The sequence below is a fragment of the Mchenga conophoros genome, linkage group LG18, assembly GCF_057382185.1.
Source record: "Mchenga conophoros isolate Kocher_MC1m ecotype Shallow Benthic linkage group LG18, M_conophoros_male_GT1.1, whole genome shotgun sequence".
In the NCBI taxonomy this organism is placed as follows: Eukaryota; Metazoa; Chordata; class Actinopteri; order Cichliformes; family Cichlidae; genus Mchenga; species Mchenga conophoros.
Genome location: NC_140543.1, coordinates 11088822 through 11110240, shown reverse-complemented (window position 1 = coordinate 11110240; position 21419 = coordinate 11088822). Strand labels below are relative to the sequence as shown.

The 21419-nt window shown below is 39.7% G+C and overlaps 1 protein-coding gene across 1 annotated transcript in view; it reads right to left on the bottom strand.

Moving 5' to 3' along the window:
- The window catches only part of ak5 (adenylate kinase 5), a 106401-nt gene that overhangs the window by 9122 nt on the left and 75860 nt on the right, over window positions 1–21419 (bottom strand). Inside the window, exon 11 of the mRNA XM_085254678.1 lies at window positions 14842–15005. Coding sequence (XP_085110804.1) covers window positions 14842–15005 — 164 coding nt within the window. The remainder of the gene's footprint in view (window positions 1–14841; window positions 15006–21419) is intronic.

The following is a 21419-nucleotide window of genomic DNA, read 5'->3' as shown; positions in this document are numbered from 1 at the left end:
TTGCAAATGTTTTAATATGCTTCTACACCTACTTCTTTCTTTTTTTTAACCAAATATTAAAGAAAGGGAGGTGGGTCAAGACTTTTGACTATTCAATGTAATATAAATCAAACGCGCCCTCTTCAATGAGCTGCTGGTGTTAGCTTAGGCTGTAGCATTGTTATCAAGCTGTTTCAGGAAGACTTTGTTGAAGAAATAAGACTGTATTGTTGCTTCTTTCACTGGAGACGTTCTGCTGGCTGTTCATCATATTAGTTTCAGCCACTTCAATCTTGAAGTCAAATTAGCTTGGAGCTAAATTAGTGCAACACATCCCAGTAGCCCGTCTCTGACATGCAGTATCACTGCATCCCTTCATAAAAGGTAAATGTTTGTTGCATCTTCACTCTGTTCAGTAGGTGATTGCAGGGGATTATTGCTCTTCAGTGAGTGCTAGTGGTTATTCTACTAGGCTTTGCTGTCAGTCTTGCTGTAGAAGCTTATTAGTTCTGAGGCTACGTGATTAGTTAGTTTGTTTATTAGCAGGGCTGTTGAAGAAGTAATTGATGGCTTTTACTAGTTGTGAGGCTTGGCCCAACTTAGAAGGGCATCATGGAAGAATTGTTTGCCACTGTGAGATGTCTTGGTGTTCAAAAACTCCAGCTAGCCTTCTGGATCAATTCATGGTTGGTGTGGAGGGAATTTTCACTTTGTTAGAGGGCCTGGGAGTGACAAGAGTGAAAAACTTTACTATAACTTCATTGTTGCTCAGAGTATTTTGGACTCACCAATTCATCTATTTTAGGAAAGCTGTCATAGGTAAAAGAAACGGTATAAGGAAATGAAGGCATTAAAAAGTGTTCCTGCATAAAATATCATGTGGGGTCTTAAATTTCACTTTTTAAAAACATAGTGGTTACAACTCTCATTTTATTCCCTAATAGCTCGGTCCCTTCAGGATAATAGTATTAATTGCCGTTCTTTCTCAGTTCAGACTTGGGTCTCTGCTAAAGAGTTATCTTGTAAATTGGCCTCAGGCACATTTTTCTATGATTATTTCAGTGTATTATTGGGTTTTTTTCTCTCTCTACCCAATTCATAGTCAGATAAGCACTGGTGATATCATTCGAGGTTGGTTCATGGAACAACATTATCCATATCATGGATGGAGAGAGCGGAGAGAGTGATGGATTGTAACATGGTGAAGTTAAAGTATAGTTAACTTGACTTTGATCATTGTATTAGATGGATTGTTGTGTTCAAGTGTCTCACCCCACTAGACAGCACGCTCGTTTTCCTTTTTAATTTTCATTCACCCGCCACATTTTTAGGTACACTTCTTCTTGTTAACGACTGCTCGTTAACATAAAAAGAAGTGATGGTTTTTGGTGGCGCTTCTGAGGCCACTATTATAGATCTTGGTTCACTGGCACAGTATGTTAAACCAGTCATCACTAATCTGGGAGTTAAAATAGAGGCAAATCTTAAACTTGAAAGCCAGGTCAGAGCTGTTGTAAGATCTAGCTTTTTTCATTTGAGGGAATTAGCCAAAATAAAGCCTATCTTATCGAAACAGCATTTTGAGACAGTAATCCATGCCTTTGTTACTTCTAGGCTGGATTATTGTAACGCACTTTATTTTGAGGTTAGTGATGCGTCCATTAGGCGCCTGCAGGTTGTGCAAAATGCTGCAGCACGTCTTTTAACTGGAACAAAAAAGTTTGAGCACATTACCCCAATTTTAATTTCACTCCACTGGCTACCTGTACATTTTAGGATTGTTTTTAAAATTCTCTTATTTGCTTTTAAATCTCTTAATGGCCTGGCCCCCCCCTACCTCTCGGAGCTACTACAACCATATACACCTCCCCGTTCCCTTAGGTCCGCCAATCAGCAGCTCCTTAAGGTACCAAAAACTAAGTATAAATCTAAAGGTGATCGTGCTTTTGGTGTAGTTGCTCCAAAGTTGTGGAATGATCTACCCTTGCATGTTAGGCAGGCCTCTTCTCTCTCTGAATTTAAAAGTCTTCTTAAAACATATTTATTCGCTGAAGCCTTTGGCATTGATTAGAGGGGTTGACTCAATTTGTTTTGACATGTTTCAATTTATTTTAGTTTTTTTTTAGTTATTTATTTTATCTTATCTCATTTTAATTTTCTTTACTTATGCTTTTAGCATGTACAGCACTTTGTGAACTCTGGTTTTATGTTAAAGTGCTTTATAAATAAAGGTGGTATGGTATGGTATTCAATGCACTGCTTAACTCTGCATCACTGATGATGCTACTCTGCTACATGTACTGCAAACAGTACTGAGACTACTGTAAACAACAGAGCCAGAGATCCTGTGCAAACAAACCTTTTTTGACACTATTCATGAATTACATGAAGCATTTTGTTATGCTCTATAAAAACAAAAAACAAGCAAAGCAATTTCATAAATTGAACCTATATATCTGTAATAGGACAATATTGTCCAATTTAAAAGCTGCCATTATGACTGTTACTAATCACCCAATCCAATAGCGTCACAAACTGAAGCCTATAAAACAACCATAATACCTAATCAACTGTTATAACATCGATAAAGTGAAAATTTATTCCAGCAATTGATACTATCATATATCCTCCACATTACAGGTAATGGGTCAGCTGAGGATGGTGTAAGTGGCTTGTACATGTGAATTTAATACTTCTTCAAAGACATTTACCCTTCTGTTATTGTGCGATATCTGTCATCATTTCACTTAATGTTCATTAGTTGGGATAGATGAAAAACATTCATCAAATAGGCTGATCTAGGCAGTTAACCTGTGTTAATGTTTTAAAGGCTTTTTTGCCATAAGAGGAGGAAATAGCTAAGTGTGCTAACAGCTCTGCAGTTGTTAATGATTTTAAAATTATTCTCACTAAGACCGACGTTGTTTGTTTTCTTTAACTTTTTCCTGATTTGGTGATCTTAAGGCTTCTTGAGAAAAACTTACAGGAAGGAAGAGGGTAGGACGGGAGATGGTAGCTGTAGTTTATGTCTTCAGATGACACGACATTGACAGCAGCAAGATATGCTCCACTAGGTATTCATGCAACCTGGACTGAAACCCTGAGCTGCCCACAGATGCAACAAATCACGAGCAGCAGCCGCATCAACATGAAAACAAGCGCTCCTCCACTTCTGGTAGTTTAACACAATGAATAAGAAGCAGTTTTTCAGCTGAGTTAATTTTCTTTCTGCATGTTTATGTGAGTTTTTGCAGTGTTATATCAAAATGAAAAAATGAATCCCTGTTTCAATAACCAGTGGATTTTCCTCGAATTCAGCTTCTATAAATATAAAATAGAGCTGAAAAGTGCAATCAATGGCCAGCAGGGGGTCACTCTCCCCGAGTCTTGTTGTATGGAAGTGTTATGGCCCCTGGCCTTGGAAGAAGAGAGCCAGCCTTCCTTCAAGCAGATTAGGGTGTGGCAACCCCCACAGACGATTGGCTGGCTGGTAACCCGTGGATACCTCCAGGGAAAGTCTATTGGACCACCTGAGGGATGCCAGACCAGTGACTGACTGGTCACACCTGTGTCTTTAAAAGGCTGAAGAACATTCATTCAGGGGCTGCTGCTTTGCACTGAGTGTGCATCCTGCCCCGTCTGTGAGCCTTGTTTGCAAGACCTTATCTAAACTGTGCATTAAAAAGTGCATGCCTGAGCGTGTAGTTTTGTATTTAAATGAACAGAAAATGACCACTCTTACATCTGCTGTTGTTGTTGCTGATGAGTATGTGCTTGCCCATAAATCATCATTCATTGTCAGTGAGACGCCACGTGTTAGCTCTGTGCAACAGCCCCACACGGCTAAAGCGTCTGGTTCGAAGGAAAATCATCAGTGTTTTTATAGTCACAAACCTGGACATGTCAGCGCTGACTGTTTAGCCCTAAAACGGGAAACGTAGTTAAATTCCCAACAGACTAAAGGTGTTGGTTTTGTGCAAGCAGTGCCCCGCAGTGAAGTCCTTGGTTGTGGTGGTAAGATGCCTGACCCTTGTTTTGAACCTTTCATTTCTGATGGCTTGGTACCACTAACAGCTAATCCCTCTGATCTGAAACCAATACGCATTTTGAGGGAGACTGGAGGCTCCCAGACTGTCATCTTCTCTGGGGTCTTACCTTTCTCAGCTGAAAGCACCTGTGGTTTTAATTCTGTTCTGCTCCCAGTTCACCGGGTTTACGTAAAATCAGAACTTGCTACAGGGTTTTTCCCTCTTTCTGTTTGCACAGCCTTACCAGTAGATGGTGTGGCCATGTTAATGGGGAATGATATTGCTGGAGGTTTCTTGCTTCCAAATCCGGTTTTAGACAATCATCTAAATCAGACGACCCCGGACTCTTCTGTGAACTCTGGGCTGTATCCGGCCTGTATGGTTACCTGTGCATAATCAGGTAAAGATGCTGACATTTCACTCTCCGATTCTGTGCTGATGTCCTCATTTTCCAAGGAGGGTAATGTGCAAACTGAAGAAAACAATGTTCTGCCCGATCCATCCTTGAAGAACGCACCACTTCAACTGACCAGCAAACACTTGTCCTCAGCCCAACAAGCTGACGAAACATGAAATTGTTTCAATTGTGTGGTAAGTGCTGATCAAGCCAGTAAAGAACAACAAGCCTGTTTTGTAGAACAGGACATCTTAATGCGTCAGTGGTCTCCTCAGGTGCGGAAAGTGCAGACTGGAGTAAAGTTAAACAGATAGCCAACCATAAATAGACATAAGGTCCTGTCTCTTGCCCATGAAAGTCTAGACATTTGGGTATCACAAAAACATACCAGCTTTTGTTAAAGCATTTCTTTTGGCCTAGTATGAAACGTGATGTTTCAAAGTTTTGTCGCAGTTGTCATGTGTGCTAGATTGCTGGTAAACCAAATCTGGTGATGCCCCACTGTGTCCTATTCCTGTAGCGGATTAGCCATTTGTCCATGTCATAGTGGACTGTGTTGGACCACTACCTAGAACAAAGTCAGGAAATGAATATCTGCTCACCGTCATGTGTGCTGCTACACGTTTCCCTGAGGCCATTTCATTACATAAAATTACAGCAAGGTCGGTTGTTACAGCGCTAAAAAAAGTTCTTGTCTGTGTTTGGCCTGCTGATGGTCATACAAACTGATCAAGGTTCAAACTTCCAGTCAAAGGTGTTTAAAAAGGGTAGCTAAATCCCTGAATATCAAACATGTTGTGTCCTCTGCTTACCATCCAGAGTCCCAAGGTGCATTGGAACGATGGCATCAGACCCTAAAGGCAATGCTACGCAAGTACTGCCTAGAGGCTGAAAGGAGTGGGGATGAGGGGATGCTCGTGAAGTTGTTCAGGAGTCACTCGGTTTTAGTCCAGCTGAACTAGTATTTGGCCACATGCCTCGTGGGCCACTTAAAGCTATGAAAGAGGAATTTTTGATTCCTGAAGAGCTCCAAAACAAGTGTGACAAAGTATGTGCAAAGCTTTTGTGAACGTTTGAGTCAGGCCAACGCTCTGGCTAAAAAGCATCTCGCTGCTTCACAGCAGAACACGAGGCTTTTATAGAGGTACTTATACTTGCTAATGATCAGTTAATCAAGTGCATTTGATTAGCAGCACCTGGCTGATACTTGCTCTCTTAAATCCTATAGAAGCTGCGAGGATGTACTTCATTTTTTCACAGCACTGCATAGGGTTCTATGAAAACTTTCTTTTTTACATGACCATGGAAAGGAGCTTGAAAATAACTCCTCAAATAGATTGCTGGAATAAGATGGTGAGGCCTGATATTAGACTTTGGTATTTCACAGAAAAATACATGTTCTGTGTTTCCAGGGAACAGTACAGTAACACTTTACCAAGGCAAACACTCCCTGTGTCGTCACTCACCATTGCACCACATACGACAGCGTTTTATCTCACTTTGAGATAAAACTCCAGTGTGGGTGATTTTGTGTTACAACGGCTTTTTGTAATGTTTTCGGTTGTAAACCTGGAGAGGTGCACTTCAGTAATCCCAGTGTGGGATTATTCATCCAGCTTTAAATCACCATTTCTCTCTCTCTCTCTCATAAGTCTCTCACATGGCATTAAAAAAGCATTTCACAGTGCTCATGTTGGAGAACACATGGGACATGACCTTAATGTGCAGTAAGAAGCTTAGACAGCAGAGCTTTGCTTGAAAGCCATTGGGTTTCTCCACCGAGTAGACAGAAAGTTAAAGTAAATCTGTGCGTGGGTGTCTTTATATGGCATTTTAATCTTGGCTGAAAAGCCTCAGTGTTTCTGATTCTTTGGAGTTTGTGCTTTTCTGTTGTTTTTGTTCTTTTTCAGGGGGCAGAAAAGGATAAAAATAGCACAAGGAAGTCCATTGCAATCAGCAAAAATTGCCGGTTACTTTTCATAGAATATAGATAAGCATAGACTGGCCTTTTATCCTCTGGAAAAACTATTGTTATAATTTCTTTCCAAAAATGTGTCCCTACTTGCCAGATATTCAACAGTCATCAATAGAAAGTTTTCTAAGGGCTATTTATTTAGCAGAAAAGAGTGAAAATTCAAGCAAAATCCCATTCATCTCCATTGATCCTAGACCTGAAACAGTTAGTCAGAGACAGATGTTTTTTTTTGTTTTTTCCCCTCCCACGTCAGAAATCAATACAGTCTCAAAGCTCTTGTTTACTTTCTGCTACCTCCGGGTACAGCTCCTTTCTCACACTGTGTCATTTCCTGCTGTTCTCATTACTAGAGCTGCTCGAACAAGAAAAGCACTTTACTTTTTGTGGTGGCAATTACAGGGAAACCAGAAAATATTGGCGACTCCTGAAAAGAGTCAGTTATTGGCATAAGCAGAGATTTTCTGTAGGTCAAAACTTTCTCTGAGAGCTTGGTGATAATTAAATTCACGTCAATAATATTCTCTTACTTTAGGCAATTATGTTCATTTTGGATCAGTAGGAGGGCAGATTTTGGTAAAATCAGTAGTATATTTGCAATGAATTCTTCTTAACAGCAAAAATGTCTTCACATAATAGAACTTCAGAACTACGTCTTGTAACCGTGAAGGCTTGTTTTTAAGTTAAGCTTTAATCAGTTGTGGAAATCTTTAAGGGCTGGTTTTCTTTCTGTGTGACTGCAGTTTCACAGAATTATCTTTTCTGAAATGTAATTATGTAGTTTGATACAATGGTTTTCTGCTTACTGTATAAAATGTCCGGACTCTGTATATGAGCCTCCGGACTTTATGTTCATGATGATCCATGACAAAGGTTGGGACATTGTTTGAAGTTTATCACATGTGAACTCATCAGTGAGTTTCTGAGGGGTCTATGTCTGGGTAGAGTGTGCAGGACACAGGACAACCACTTGCAAGCTGGGTGTTCACAGGACTATTACGTGTGCTTTTCTCAAAATTTGTGCAATCAGACATCAGATGGGCTTTACACTAGGGAGCTGGCAGGTTAAAGTGCATGTCTGAAAATGGCTACGGTGTAATTCAGTCACTAATTGCATTTGTTTTTAACAGTTTGTGACAATAGTGGGGCTCTACAGCACAGATGGATAAGATCTAACTGGATTTGGATGCACAACCTTTCATGGGATTTCTTTCAGTTGAGAAAAAAATAGAAACATGCAGACCGTATTCTTCAGATGATTAATTAACAGGCTGTGTTTGAAGGCTGTGGTGACATAAACGTAAACACCAGAGCTCAGTAATTCCTCCATGGACAGATTAAGGTTGAAAATCCTCCACTGTGTGTTTTGACAAACTGCAACCAGTTTACCAGGCGGAGTGAAAGGACACGCTTCAGCAATACATTCCAGTCAATATTTGTGACTCACTCTGATCAAAAGCACACGCAAGTTGAACACACATGCTTACAGCTGTGTGTGTGTGTGTGTGTGTGTGCATTTTAATGTGAAATGTCACACACTTGCAGCGCAGTTCAATTAAAAGGTTTTCTGACAACCACCAGCTTATTACTGATCATTAATTATGACCAGCAGAAAAATGCATCACGGCTCATAATCTCTGCAGCTGTAATGAGGGATGTGGATGCTGGAAATTAAGCCTGTATGTTAAAGCTATTTGTCACTTCTACCTGCTACTTTTGTAATGTGATTTAAGTCTCATGTGTTGTTGTTTGTCTGTTAGCTTAAACTCTGTTTCAGAGAAGACAGTAGTCATGAAAGACCAGGAGCTTCTGTGAAATCCACGGGGGGAAAAAACAAAACAAAAAAACCACTGAAGACTTCTCATGTGGCCTTTTTTAACCTTTTGACGTTTTCTGTCTCTCGCTCTCTTTTTTGCATATCTTGCTCTTTGTGGTGAACGCCGCTCGCTTTCCTGTTTAAGACAACTTTTCAATTTGTCAGCATTTTACCGACATATGGCGTAATCGCCGCCAGGCTATGTGCTTTTGGCAAAAGAGTTAGGCTAAGTATTAACTGACTAAAAACTTTCATCCTACACAATGATTGGGAAAGTGTGGTTTCCAGCTCTGGAGGTACTGCAGGTGGGCCACGAAGTTGTTTAAAAGGGAGAAATCAAAGATTTTTAGCTCATAATTGCCATTAAATATTAATTTAAAAGAAGCAAGCAAAGCCACAGGATGCAAAAAGTATTCATTAGTCTTTCATTTCTGACCTGTTTTCAGTCTGTACATGTTTTATATCTCCTCTGTAAAAGGTTAAATGAACTAAATCACCAGTTAAGGCTGTTGTTTTTAACAATCAAAAGGAATCAGTGAAAAACATCATCAATAGGTCTAATTAAGGGCTTAAGCAGGCTGCAGAATACTTTCTGATACCATAAACGTACTCTCTGGAATTTGGAAATAATTATGAATGATGATGGGTGCATTTCCTCACATTAGAATAGTTGTACTTCTGTTTGTGTAACATGTATTTTTCTGTTAGCTGTAGGAAATGTTTAAAAAAAATAAAACCCTGAACAGTTATTGCACAGAATCACCTTTTCTGTATTTAGACAAGGACAGATCTTGTTCCCCATTTGAAATGACAATTTGTGTACACACACAGAAGAAACATAAACCACGCCAGGCTGAAATTATTAATTAAAGAGGAGTATTTTTACATGACTCAAAACATGCATCGAGTGGAGCTTAATCACTTCCTCAATCCTCTGTGGATAATCTACATGAGTGCCTCGCTCGAAAGAGAAGATACCATCACATCCTTCCCACAGCTGTCACAGATGTATAAGCAACTACAGCAGCTTAAGAAGCAGCTGTGAGACCTGATTTATATTTGGACTACTTCTCTCCTATAGATCTGTCTGAGCTAACTTCAGCAGTTTCATTACCTAAACCATCGTGTTATCCTTTAGATCTTTTCCCTACTTGGCTGAATAAGGATTAACACTTCCAATGTTGAGTGTTTCCAGCACCTTGTTGAATATATGACACAAAGGATTGCACACAAAGTTGTGCAGGCAGAAAAAGGGGGTCCAACTCAGTACTAGCAAGGCGTACTTAAAAATGGGCTGCAGAGTGTATCTGTTATAATGGCACCCAGAACACATCCTCTGCTCTCAGCTGAAACAGTCCTCTTGCTGGGCCGTGAGGGCACATCAACTGAATTAAAACGTTCTGCACTGCTTCTAGCACATGCATGAATATGAGTATTTCAGAGTTTCTTACTGGGAAAAAGAACAGCATCACAAATGCTGTATATATTATTGAAAGAAACGTACTATTTCTAATAAAGTTTTATTTGGATTTGCCACTTTAATATCTGTGCAACCACTCGATTTGTTTTAAAGAATATTATGTGCCTCGTACTGTATTATCTGCCTTGAGGACCTGTAAATAAAATATGGGCTTAGATCATCTGTCACTCTTTTGGGCTACATTTCTGAGAGTCTAGAAAATAGAATCTGAAAAGAGCCCCTTTAAAAACAATGCTAGAAAAATATAGTACAAAGTACACTATGGTGCCAAAAGTATTCGCTCGTCTACCTTCACACACGATTGAACTTGAGTTCTTAATCCATAAAGTTTAATATGATGTTGGGTCACCCTTAACAGCTTCAACTCCTCTGGCAAGGCTTTCCAAAAGGTTTAGAAGTGTATTCATGGAAATTTTTGACTGTTGTTCCAGAAGCACATTTGCGAGGTCAGACACTGATGATGGACGAGAAGGCCTGGCCACTCTAATTCATCCCAAAGGTGTTTTGTGCAGTTGGGGTCAGGATTCTGTGCAGGCCAGTCAAGTTCTTCCACACCAAACTCACTCATCTATGTCAATGTGGACCTTGTTTGTGCACAATCAATGTTGGAACAGGAAAGAGGCATCCTCAAACAGTTGCCACAAAGTTAGGAGCATTAAAATGTCCATAATGTGTTGGTATGTGGAAGAATTAAGAGTTCCTTCCAATGGAACTAAGGGGCTGAGCCCAACTCCTGAATAACAACCCCGCATCATATATGGAAGAAAACGCTGGAATTCACTGAACTCCTGAGAGCGATTTCTTTCACAAATATTTGTAGAAGCAGTGTGCCTGCCTAGGGCCTTGACTTTATACACCTGTCGCTATGGAAGTGATTAGAACACCTGAATTCTATTATTTGGATGTGTGAGTGATTACGTTTGGCAATATAATGCATCTGGCCCTGAATACCTTTAGAAAGTGTTGAGCTACTCTGGGTGGGGTCCACAATCACACATAATAAAACATCCCTCGATACTATCAGTATTGTTTGAGTGCAGACTCTCCAGTGCCTACATCAATAATGCCTGAGGTTGTCTCTCTGTCCCAGTCAGCGTGTTTTTCAGTACATAATTTACCATGTCTGCACAGCCTCAAGCTCAGACAGACGTTTCACCATTATGAAATCTCCAATAAAGCCCTTTTTTTTTTTTTAAGTGCTTTTCAATATAAAAATTTAACGTTAGTCGTCCCTTTTCTGTTTATTTAATTATACCCTCTGCAGGAAAAACATGTTACATAATACATATTTTCTCAGCCTGAAAGCTGCGGTGTAGTCAAGTAACTGCAAGTACATTTTTAGCATTTTCTAGATAAACTACTTCACTCCCAGGCTTTATAAAATGATAATCTATACAGCCGTGTTGTCAGATAATTATTTTTTGGATATGCTTTTTGCTCGGTGCTTATCCCTGTCAGAGGCCGACACTTGTCCTCTCACAGTCTACCTGTCAGTCAAAAAGTGTGGTTAGTGGTTGTCTGACATGTTTGACTGTCACTTCTGCTGCTGTGGCATTTTGCAGTTGCTTCTTGTACTGAATATCCTGTTCTTACATTTATTCCAAATAAGCCAATAACAGATATAATCCTCGGGTGTCATTAAAATGTACTGTTTCATAATTGTAGGGAGAAAAAAAACATTCCCCTGAAAAATAGGCACACTGTGTTCTTATAGTTTGGTTCGTCTGATACTCATTTCCATTCTGATTTTTTGCAATATGGCACTACTTCGAGAAAGGCATCAGAAAATAAAGAAAATACGGGGATTTTTATTACCGATAGGGATGCGTGATGTGCTCTCATTCCAACGGCGTCAAACGCTGCTGTTGTGTGATATGCAGCTGATTTTTCCCAAATTATGCACAGGATATTGTTTGGTGTCTGTGTCAGGATATTGGTCCTTTTTATAGAGCCACACAGAGAGATGGTGGTGGTGCAGAAAGTGCTGGTTTTATCTGTCTGAGCGTTTGAAGTCCTTTAATATTTTAATACTGATTTTGATTCTCTGTCTTTTTACATTAGCATGATTTTGCTAGTAGCACGTCTCCGTTGTGTGACCCTGTGTTTTGATTCATGAAGTCATTATTATCCTTTTATGTTAACTTTTAGTTTTATTGTTCAGGGTCTTGTCTAGTTGTGGACGCACTTCATTTTATTTACTGTTCTAGTTTTAGTTAAGTTTAGTTTAACTTTTAGGCGTTCTGTTTTGAGTTTGTTGCTCCTCATGTTTCCTCCTCTCTGCTTCTATTATGTGTATTTGTTCTGTTGTGCTTATTTCTCTTTGTCTTCAGATTAGCTCTCTGTGCTTAGGACTCATGTTTTGGTTACTTCCTATTTTTACTTTGAAGGTCCCGTGTTAGTTCTGGTTTCTGATTTTCCTTACAGTCTTCATCTGTGTCTCGGTACCCTCTTGTTGGTCATTACCTAATGAACTGTCTGGGTATAGTCTTATATTCCTGTCAGTCTTTGTCACAGCCTTTGCTATCTTTGCTGTGTGTCTTCTCCCTGTTTAGTCATGTGTAATGCTTTGCTCAAAGTGATTTTTGAATTATTGTTTATATATTACCAAAAAACAAATGCAGGACCGTCTTGTGTCCTGCATTTAGGCCCTCATTCTTAAGCTCCACATCCTGTGACACTTTAGCCCTGCACATAAAAGAATGACATTTAAATCACAGATAGAGGGGCAGTTACAAAAGTCAACAACTGGACTCATTGTTGTTTCTCAATCTGAAGCCAGTGTTGCTTTATTTAATTTGCTCATTATAACGTTAGCTAGTTTAAAATTGGAGAAGAGTGAACAGCCGGATTGGTGCCACGTCTGCAGGGATGGAGGTGCTCTGTTGGTCTATTGTGGTAAAGAATGAGCTGGGCATGAAGGCAAAGCGGTCCATTTGCTGTTCACTATATGCGCCTCCCCTCACCTGTGGCAAGAAGCTGTGGATAGTGACCGAAAGAATAGGATCAACAACACAAGAGGTGGAAATGAGCTTTCTCAGAAGGATGTCTGGGCTCAGCCTTAGAGATCATGCCAGGAGCTTAGTCAACTAGTACAGCCGCTACTCTACTGGACTGAAAAGAGCCTGTTGAGGTGATTTGGGGATCTAACTAGGGCAACTCCTGGATGCCTATTAGCTGAAGTGTTTCAAGCATCTCCAACTGGGATGATACACTGGGGCATCCGCAGAACATGCTGGGGAGATTATGCCTCTCAGCTAGTTTAGTCCGGAAGCTGGAAGAGCTGAATGAGGTGGAGAGGGAGTGTGGGCATTTCAGCTTTGACTGAAGACCCAGATAAATGGAAACAGGGCAGGGTTGTCCATGGTGGGCTTGGCAAGATTTTATATAGGTCTCAAGTGTGGCAGACATGAAAACACTACTGTATTAGTACATATGTTCACAGATTCAGCTCTGCTGTTAACGCCAGAAATTCAAACTAAACCTTTCTGAAATGTAACCCTGAGCAACATAGCAGACCCACTACAAACAGCAACAAAACACTTTTGATGCATTTTCCCTGTCTGCCCTTCAATCATACGTTGGCTGTCTCAGACGTGTTTATAAAATGCAGTGAAAGGATATTTGCCCTCTTCTTGATTTCTTAGTTTGTTCCATATTTGTTACTCTAAAATGTTTTAGCTCACCAAACAAATTTCAATATTAGACAAAGTGATGATTTCATTTATTAAGGGAGAAAATCTATCGAAACCTGCCTTACAAAGCCATTTCTAAGGCTTTGGGACTGTGAACCACAGTGAGAGTCATTATCCACAAATGGAGAAAGCTTGGAACAGCGGTGAAGCTTCCCACGTGTGGCCAGCCTACCAAAATTACTCCATCAATGACTCATCCAGGAGGTCAGAAAAGAACAAAAAACAACATCTTAAGAACTGCAGGCCTTACTTTTCTCAGTTAAGGTCAGAGTTTATGATTCAATAATAAAGAGACTGGGGGGAAAAAAAAGAACTGAAAGGCTTGTTTCATACTTTCCAAAAAACAGCTTGACGATCCTCAAGAGTTTGGGGGAAAAAATCTGTACACTAACCAAAAGCTGAACTTTTCAATTGAACTTTTCATAAAAAGAACATCACACCAACATTTAAACATAACGGTGGCAGTGTGATTGTCTGTCGCTGCTTTGCTGCTTCAGGACGACTTGCTGTAATTGATGAAACCATGAATTCTGTCCTCTACCAGATAATCCTGAAGAACAATGTTTGACCACCAGTTCATGGCCTGAAGCACAAACGCACTTGGGTTATGCAGTAAGAGAAAATTCACAATAAGTCCACCTCTGAATGACTCAAAGAAATTAGACAAAATCAAGTTTCTGGAGTGGCCTAGCCAAAGTCAGGACAAATCCAATTGCGATGCTTTTGCACGACCTTACCAGGACGATTTTGGTTGAAAACATTGAAACAATTCTCCAAAGAAAAGTGGGCTAAAATTTCTCCACACTGATGTGAGAGATGCATTGGCAGTTAATAACTGATTGCAGTTTTTGCTGCCAACGGTGGCACAACCAATTAGGTTTATTTAGGTGAGTCAAAATTATTTTTTCAATCTTTCTGAATAAATAAAATCATCATTTAAAAACTGCTTTTTCTATTTACTCAGGTTATTTTTGTCTAATATTAAAAACTGCTTGATGATCTGAAAAATGTAAGTGTGACAGTTATGCAAAAATACTGGCAACCGCCCATGCTTCCCCTCAGCCTCTATCAAACACACATGTGAGGTCAAGAGCACTGAGGTTCAAACTCATCCAAGACTGTTAGTAGATGCACCTATGATATCAATTTAAAGCTCGTACGTCACCTTAATCTTGAGTTATCGCATTCAAAACGTTTTGAATCCAGGAAGCGGACAAATACTTTCTTTTACTTGCACTGGAGATGAGTTGAATCTAATTTTACCCTCATCCTAAACGGTTATGGTTAATCCCTTTTTTTATATGTCCAATTTTTCAATCACACAACAGTTATGGAGTATTTATTGTGCTAATAATGCAAAATGTGATTTTTACAAATGAAAACAATGTAAAGTCAAATCAGTTTATAATTCTAGGCTTTGTGAGCTTCAGTAATCCCCTCATTATTTGCTTGTTTTACTCTGGACTGCCACACTGACCTCAGGCAACTGTTCTCCTCTCTCAAGTGCGTCCCGCAGGTAGCGCCCCCTATCGTTGTTAGACTGCAGCTCGCTGCAGAGCAGGTCACCCAGCGTGACGCGACGCAGGCCGAACCTCTCCTCCATCCGCTCACACTGCAGAGCCTTACCTGAGCCTGGACCACCTGAGACAGAAACACAGAGAAACAAGCAGAAATAAGGCCATATCGTCACGGTCAAGTGATCACTGAGACTAACCTCCTGTGAGAAGAGGATGACGAGGAGGAAATTGAAAGATGACAGAAGAATATAAAAGAGGGAGATGATAGGAAATGGACGATGAGTGTTTGTGTGTCCGAAAGAAGGTACAGTTAAAGAACAAAGAGAAACAGATAAAAAACAGATAAAACAAAAAATAATCAATTAAATTACATTTATTAAGAAGGAAAATGGAAGGTAAAATTGTTTCTGCATTTTTCTGTGAAGTCTTCTAGGAGTGGTTTTTCACTGACTTTGCTGTTAGCATCGCAATAACATTTAAGCTGCATAATAAAAGAAAGATCATCTGTATGCCGTCCTCATTAAGACAGGGGTTTGTGCAGAAATAAGTTTGCAATTTGCAGAGTGATGCAGAGGTAATATAACAATTACTTTCCACAAGGAGTAAATAAGGAAAGCACTGCATACTTTTAAAAAAGTAAAGAGTAATGTGGAGGACTTAAAAAGGCAGAATGAACATACAAAGCATCATATTCAGAGAAAGATAAATCAAAGTGGGAATTAAACCTTTTTTTCTAACCAACCAGCTTTCATTAAGTAATTACATTTTAGCTGCTTTCACTTCTTACGGTCAGAATATATACCGGCACTTTCTGTGTTTGATAGCTTGCTGTGATGCTCGCAGGTGTTGTTGCAAGTATAATTGTATAACGTGGCCGTGAAACTGTGTGAAGCAGTCATTTATCAGCGCTAGCCTTGAGCCTAGTAATAAAACTCAGGATGCGCTTCATATTCACCATTATTCAACTCGAGTTGAATTCAAAAACAAGTGCGCTCATCACCATTTCCTTACGGAGCACAGACAGATATGAGCGAGGTGAGGCTCGCACGGTGGGGAACGACTGAAATCAGAGAGAAGAAATCAAGGAGGAAGGGCTAGGGATTCATTCAGAACATAAACACCGCCTTCGTTTATTTAGCCAGGCTCCATACGCTGCACAGACACCTCCACCAGGATGTAAAATAATGACCCAGAAATCCTTGAGAAGCTTGTTAGTGGCTCTTCTAGTTAGTTCGTCTTGCAAGTCAAACCCCTGCGAACTGTCTGAGTGTGAAGACGGTTTCATCACTGAGAACATCATCTAGATGAACCCAGTTTAAAGGTCACAGCTTTGGGAAGTGATTTACTTTCCTTCTTACTTTTACTTCATTTTCTCAGTAGGTGTCACAGTGTGCACTGCAGCCATGTTAAACATTTCCATGCTTTTAGGGTGCAAACAGCTTGCATAAATGAAAATGTCCTCAGATATATTCGAAACCAGCCTTTGAGGCTGGATTATTTCCTGAGCTTTGAGAAGGAGTAATATATAGAATTATTAGTTTAAAAACAAACAAACTGATGCATGATTTTAAGAAAAAATGTCACTTGTTCAACTAATTACAAATTTGATTTAAAAAAAAGCAATTTTATCAAACCTGTAGCCTCACAGGCTGCCGCCTCATCCAAACGGCGAGTATATTTAGACACAAATATAACTTTTCACAGTGTAGATGATGTTATATTAATGTTTCCAGGATCCTGGTTACTGAGCTTTGTGAGGAAATAAGTAGCAGGGGTGGAAATCCTTAAATTAAGGTGTTTGTGAGCATGAGATGCTGCATAGTGTCCTCCTAGGGTCATTCTTTTGTCCATTCTCAGAACGAGTTTTTAAGAATGTATGGGGTGCACTGAGTGTCATATTGGGAGCAGTGAGAAAGCATTTTAAAAAAAATCATATCTGACATGTCTCCAGTTGTTGGCTAGTTGGCCTGTATGGTCATCTTAGGCGCAGAGTTCTGGGTGCGAGCACAGCTGCTGTTTAAAGCAGCCAATCAAAATAAAGTTGGCTTAAATGGAGCTGAAACAGCTTGGTCGAGAGGATTACTTTGAACTGAATCATGCAAAGCTATGGCTTAGGCCAGCATTAAAAATGGGCAGCAGGAAATGAGTGTGATAACATAATGTGGTGTGGATTTGATAGAACACAGGAGAATCATAAAGATTCACACATTTTTTTTTTTATCCATATAATCTAAACCTAAACAGAAACATAAAAAACATGAGTAAAGAATGAATTTGCAGCTTTGGCATGTTTGAATTCTGCTTCTGGTTTCTCTGCTAACGCTCAGTTTGGTAGAGGCTGAGATCTGAGATGCCCAAACCATCCTACCATGTGTGAACAGCACTGTCACAGCGGCGTCCGCGGTAAGAGCCAAAGTGACAGATGGAATAAATTAGAGAGACAGAGATGGAAGCAGACAGAGATGAAAACGATGAGCACAAAACAAGGCAAAGACAGATACAGCCCTGCTAAATAATGTTTCCTTAAAGCATTATTAGGTAATGTTAAGAAACTTTATCAGTTTACATGAAAAATGGACTGGGAGGGGAGATTTTTTCCTCAAAATGTTGACATGATTTATCTGTTATCTGGTGATGATTACTGAGAATGAAAAATGTTCTTGCATCATTTTAATCATTCGACAAAAATCTACACATTGTGTTTCACAATGAGCAAAGATGACAAACCAACACAATCCTCTGGAATTTATATTCTGTATGTGTTAAATTACATGCACTACCAGTCAAACGTTTGGACACACCTTCTCATTTAGTGGTTTTTCTTTATTTTTACTACATTGTAGATACTGAAGACATCAAATATATGAAGGAATATATATATGGAAATATGTAGCAAAGAAAAAATAAATAAATGACTCAAAAAATATGTATTATAGTTCCTCAAAGTAGCCACTCTTTGCTTTGTTGGAAGTGCTGCAAACCTTGGCCTTCTCTCAGTGAGCTTCATGATGTTGTAAGAGAAATGACATCTCCATTATTACTTTAGGAACTGGAGGTCAGTCAGTCCGGAAAATTGTCAAAACTTTAAATGTGTCCCCAATTGCAGTCGCAAAAACCATCAAACGCTACGACAAAACTGGCTCACAAGAGGACCGCCCCAGGAAAGGAAGACCAAGAGTCACCTCTGCTGCTGAGGATAAATTCATCCAAGTCGCCTCAGAAATCAATTTAACAGCACCTCAGATTAGAGCTCAGATAAATGCGACACAGAGTTCCAGTAGCAGACACGTGTCTACATGAACTGTTCAGAGGAGACTGCGCGAATCAGGCCTTTATGGTCAAACAGCTGCTAAGAAACCACAGCTAAGGAAAAGCAACAAGGAGAAGAAATTTGTTTGGGCCAAAAAACCACAAAGAATGTTGTAAGGGCTAACCCCTGGAGAGTCTTGGGTCGATTTGTGGCTCTAAGACCGATAGTGTATGCATTTTTCTAAGACCCTCCAGGGGTTAATGGCATCCTCTAACACCATAACACTCGTTTCCAGCCAGCCCCACTAAGTGCAAAATTACCACTGTTGCATCACACACTACCAGCAGGTTTTTCACTTTTTAAATGCAAGTCTGATTACAAGGGCAAATAATAATTTTCCGCAGAGAGGGGAAATAAAAAGAGAGAGAGATGGAAGTCAGAGAGCATGGTGGAATAAGACAAAAAGATAGAAATGGAGGGAAAATGGCTTAAGTAAAAGCTCACATTAGTATTTCACTGCTTTTTCCCCCCTGTAGCACTTCTGCAGAACACTTTTGGATGGGTAACCCGATGCAGCAGATGGTTTGTTACACCGAACCATCTGGAAAGTAGTTCTTAGAAATTGTTCGCCAAAAAGCCAGGCACTTTTTCAAATATTCTTGACAGATCATTGGGTCTCACCATCTAACTTAGCGCTCACAGGAATGATCTATAGAATTTAAAGAGCACCAAAGAGGAAAAAAGTCAAGCTGCAAACTGAGGAGCTTTGAAAGTTGGGGGGGTGAGTAGTGCAGCGATGTATGTAGCATGTAGCTGGCAGATTCTTACCATCTATACAAGAAAAATTTGTATTTTAAAGGGACCCACTTCCAAAAATACTTGGCAGGTGATCAGATGAACCATTTGTCACAAGAAGGATTTTTAAGTCACAAGTTACCATGCAAGGCAGTTGGTGAGGCAAATCCACATTAAACTTGAAGGCAGCTTGGAGATTTTGCTAACTTACAGAAGGTGTATCTGTACCCAAATTTATTGGATTCTTTTACCTGTCGGCCAAGTTTGATGATAGTTTTTATTCAATCCTGTTGTCAAAGAGAGAGAGGAAAAAGAGTCTCCTCTTCTGACTTTTAATTAACAAAATGTAAGTGCCTTCATTAATGTTTAATTCTTAGCAGCATGTGCAGGTGGACAGGTTTAGCATCAATATAAACAAAAGGCCGAATTATACAGAAGACCAAAAGTTCAAACCTGACCTGATATGTACTCATAGAAAAGGACACCCATGTTTTCCACACAGACTCTTAACAGATGACATTGCATGTTGGATCAAAATCTGACAATGCTTTTCTACATTCATAATTCCATCACTTTTGATAACATCACCAACGCCACTGGCTGAAATGGAGCCCCAAACCATGACAGAGCCTCCACGTTGCTGTAGACACCCACTGCTGTACCTCTCTCTCCTCTGTACATACTGATGAACACTTCAACCAATGAATCATCACTCCATCACACCTGTTGCCACTGATTTTTCAGTCCAGTTCTTGTGTCATCTGACACATCTCAGTCTTTTCTCTTTGTTTCACTTAAGAATGGCTTCTTGAAAGCCATGCTCCCACCAAGACCATATCTTTGAGGCTTCAGTGAACCTTAGATGGATCAACTTAAGGATCAGATAAATCTCTCAGGTTCTGTGTCTTTTAAAAAAAAATCTGAAGGACATGACTTTCAGATTCTGTTAATCTGCTGTCAGTTCTTTTTAGGCCTGCCATCGGTTCTTATTTCCTGGACTTGTCGAGTTTCCTCCGATTATTTTTATTTATTTATTTTTTTAAAGATCCACGGCACACTGTGCTGAGTTATGCCAAGTTTTCAGGTAAAAGCTCTTTGGGAATCACCTGGTTGGTGCAAAAATACTATTTTATGCCTGTCAAACTGTTATCTTTGTAATTTTTCAGCACTTGTTCATCCCTTCAGTTAGGTAGGATGATTCACTTCTTCAGTGATTTTATGAAACTGTGGCTCCTTGGAAGAAAATTATGAAGAAATGTGGAGCGGCTCTAGACTTATGCACAGCACTGTATATTTAGCTAATTTAGCTAATTAATAACACTAGTATTATACTATTATATAACTAATTTAGAACAAAGGAAACATGAGATGTGAAGCATAAATATGTCCAGCAAATGGCAGATATTGGAATTGGTGTAATTACAATTTTCCCCCATCTTATTTCTTAAATTACACATAATTTCTTAACTTCCAGCTCTATATTGTTATTCCTCGACTCCCTCTGATCCCCTTTTGGTGTACCGTCTCTTTAAGAAAACTTGGCTGCCTCTTGAAGTGACTTCATATGGGAAAAAAACAGAAACCGCCCAGCACTGTTAGCTTTTGGCCCAATGGGTTTACCTGTACATACACTAACCTCTATATTTAAGATTTTATCTATTGTCAAATGAGCATCCAACACTGCAGCACAGAATGTGAGTGAAATTAAGGAAAAGCTTGATATGCTCACTGTAAAGACACTCTGGTGCTGTCATCATGATTTCTGAGAATAGGGAGATAGCCTTTTTTTTTTTAGCCCCTAATAAGTCTGAGAGATAACCTGTATCTCCCCTGAAGCAGCAGCAGCTTCATTGAAGCTGGATGATAAAAGGAGGAGACAGGGATGGTGAAAGGCTACAACACTTTCATGTAGAACTGAGGAGTCATCAAGCTGCGTCACGCAGTCTTGAGTCAGTATTTTCAAAGTTGGAATGACATCTGACGGGGCAGGAAAGAAAACCTTTCGTCCCTGCAGTTGTTTCTTGAAGGGAAGTGCTGGACAACTTGGGTGTTTGAAAGCACTCTTTAAAAACCTACAACTGCTGAAAATACAGCAGAATAAATCGGTTAATATTATTAATGACAAAACATTATGGGGACCAATTAAAGTAATATGCAGCTCTATGATTTTCTTCTTCTCTTCTCTGTGGTAGCTTTGCATGATTTGACCATGTTAAATATGAGCATCCATGACTGTAGCAGCATTTAATGACAGAAAATAATTAAAAAAAAACATTACAGACCATTTTAAAGTCATATAAGCATCTTAAGCTTGATGGTTTTCCGTTTAGGTTAATTAATTGAATGCCCCTAAGCCAGCGGTCCCCAACCTTTTTTGCGCCACGGACCGGTTTATGCCCGACAATATTTTCACGGACCGGCCTTTAAGGTGTCGTGGATAAATACAACAAAATAAAACTAGTACCGGTACCGAAAAAAAGAAGATTTATTCAT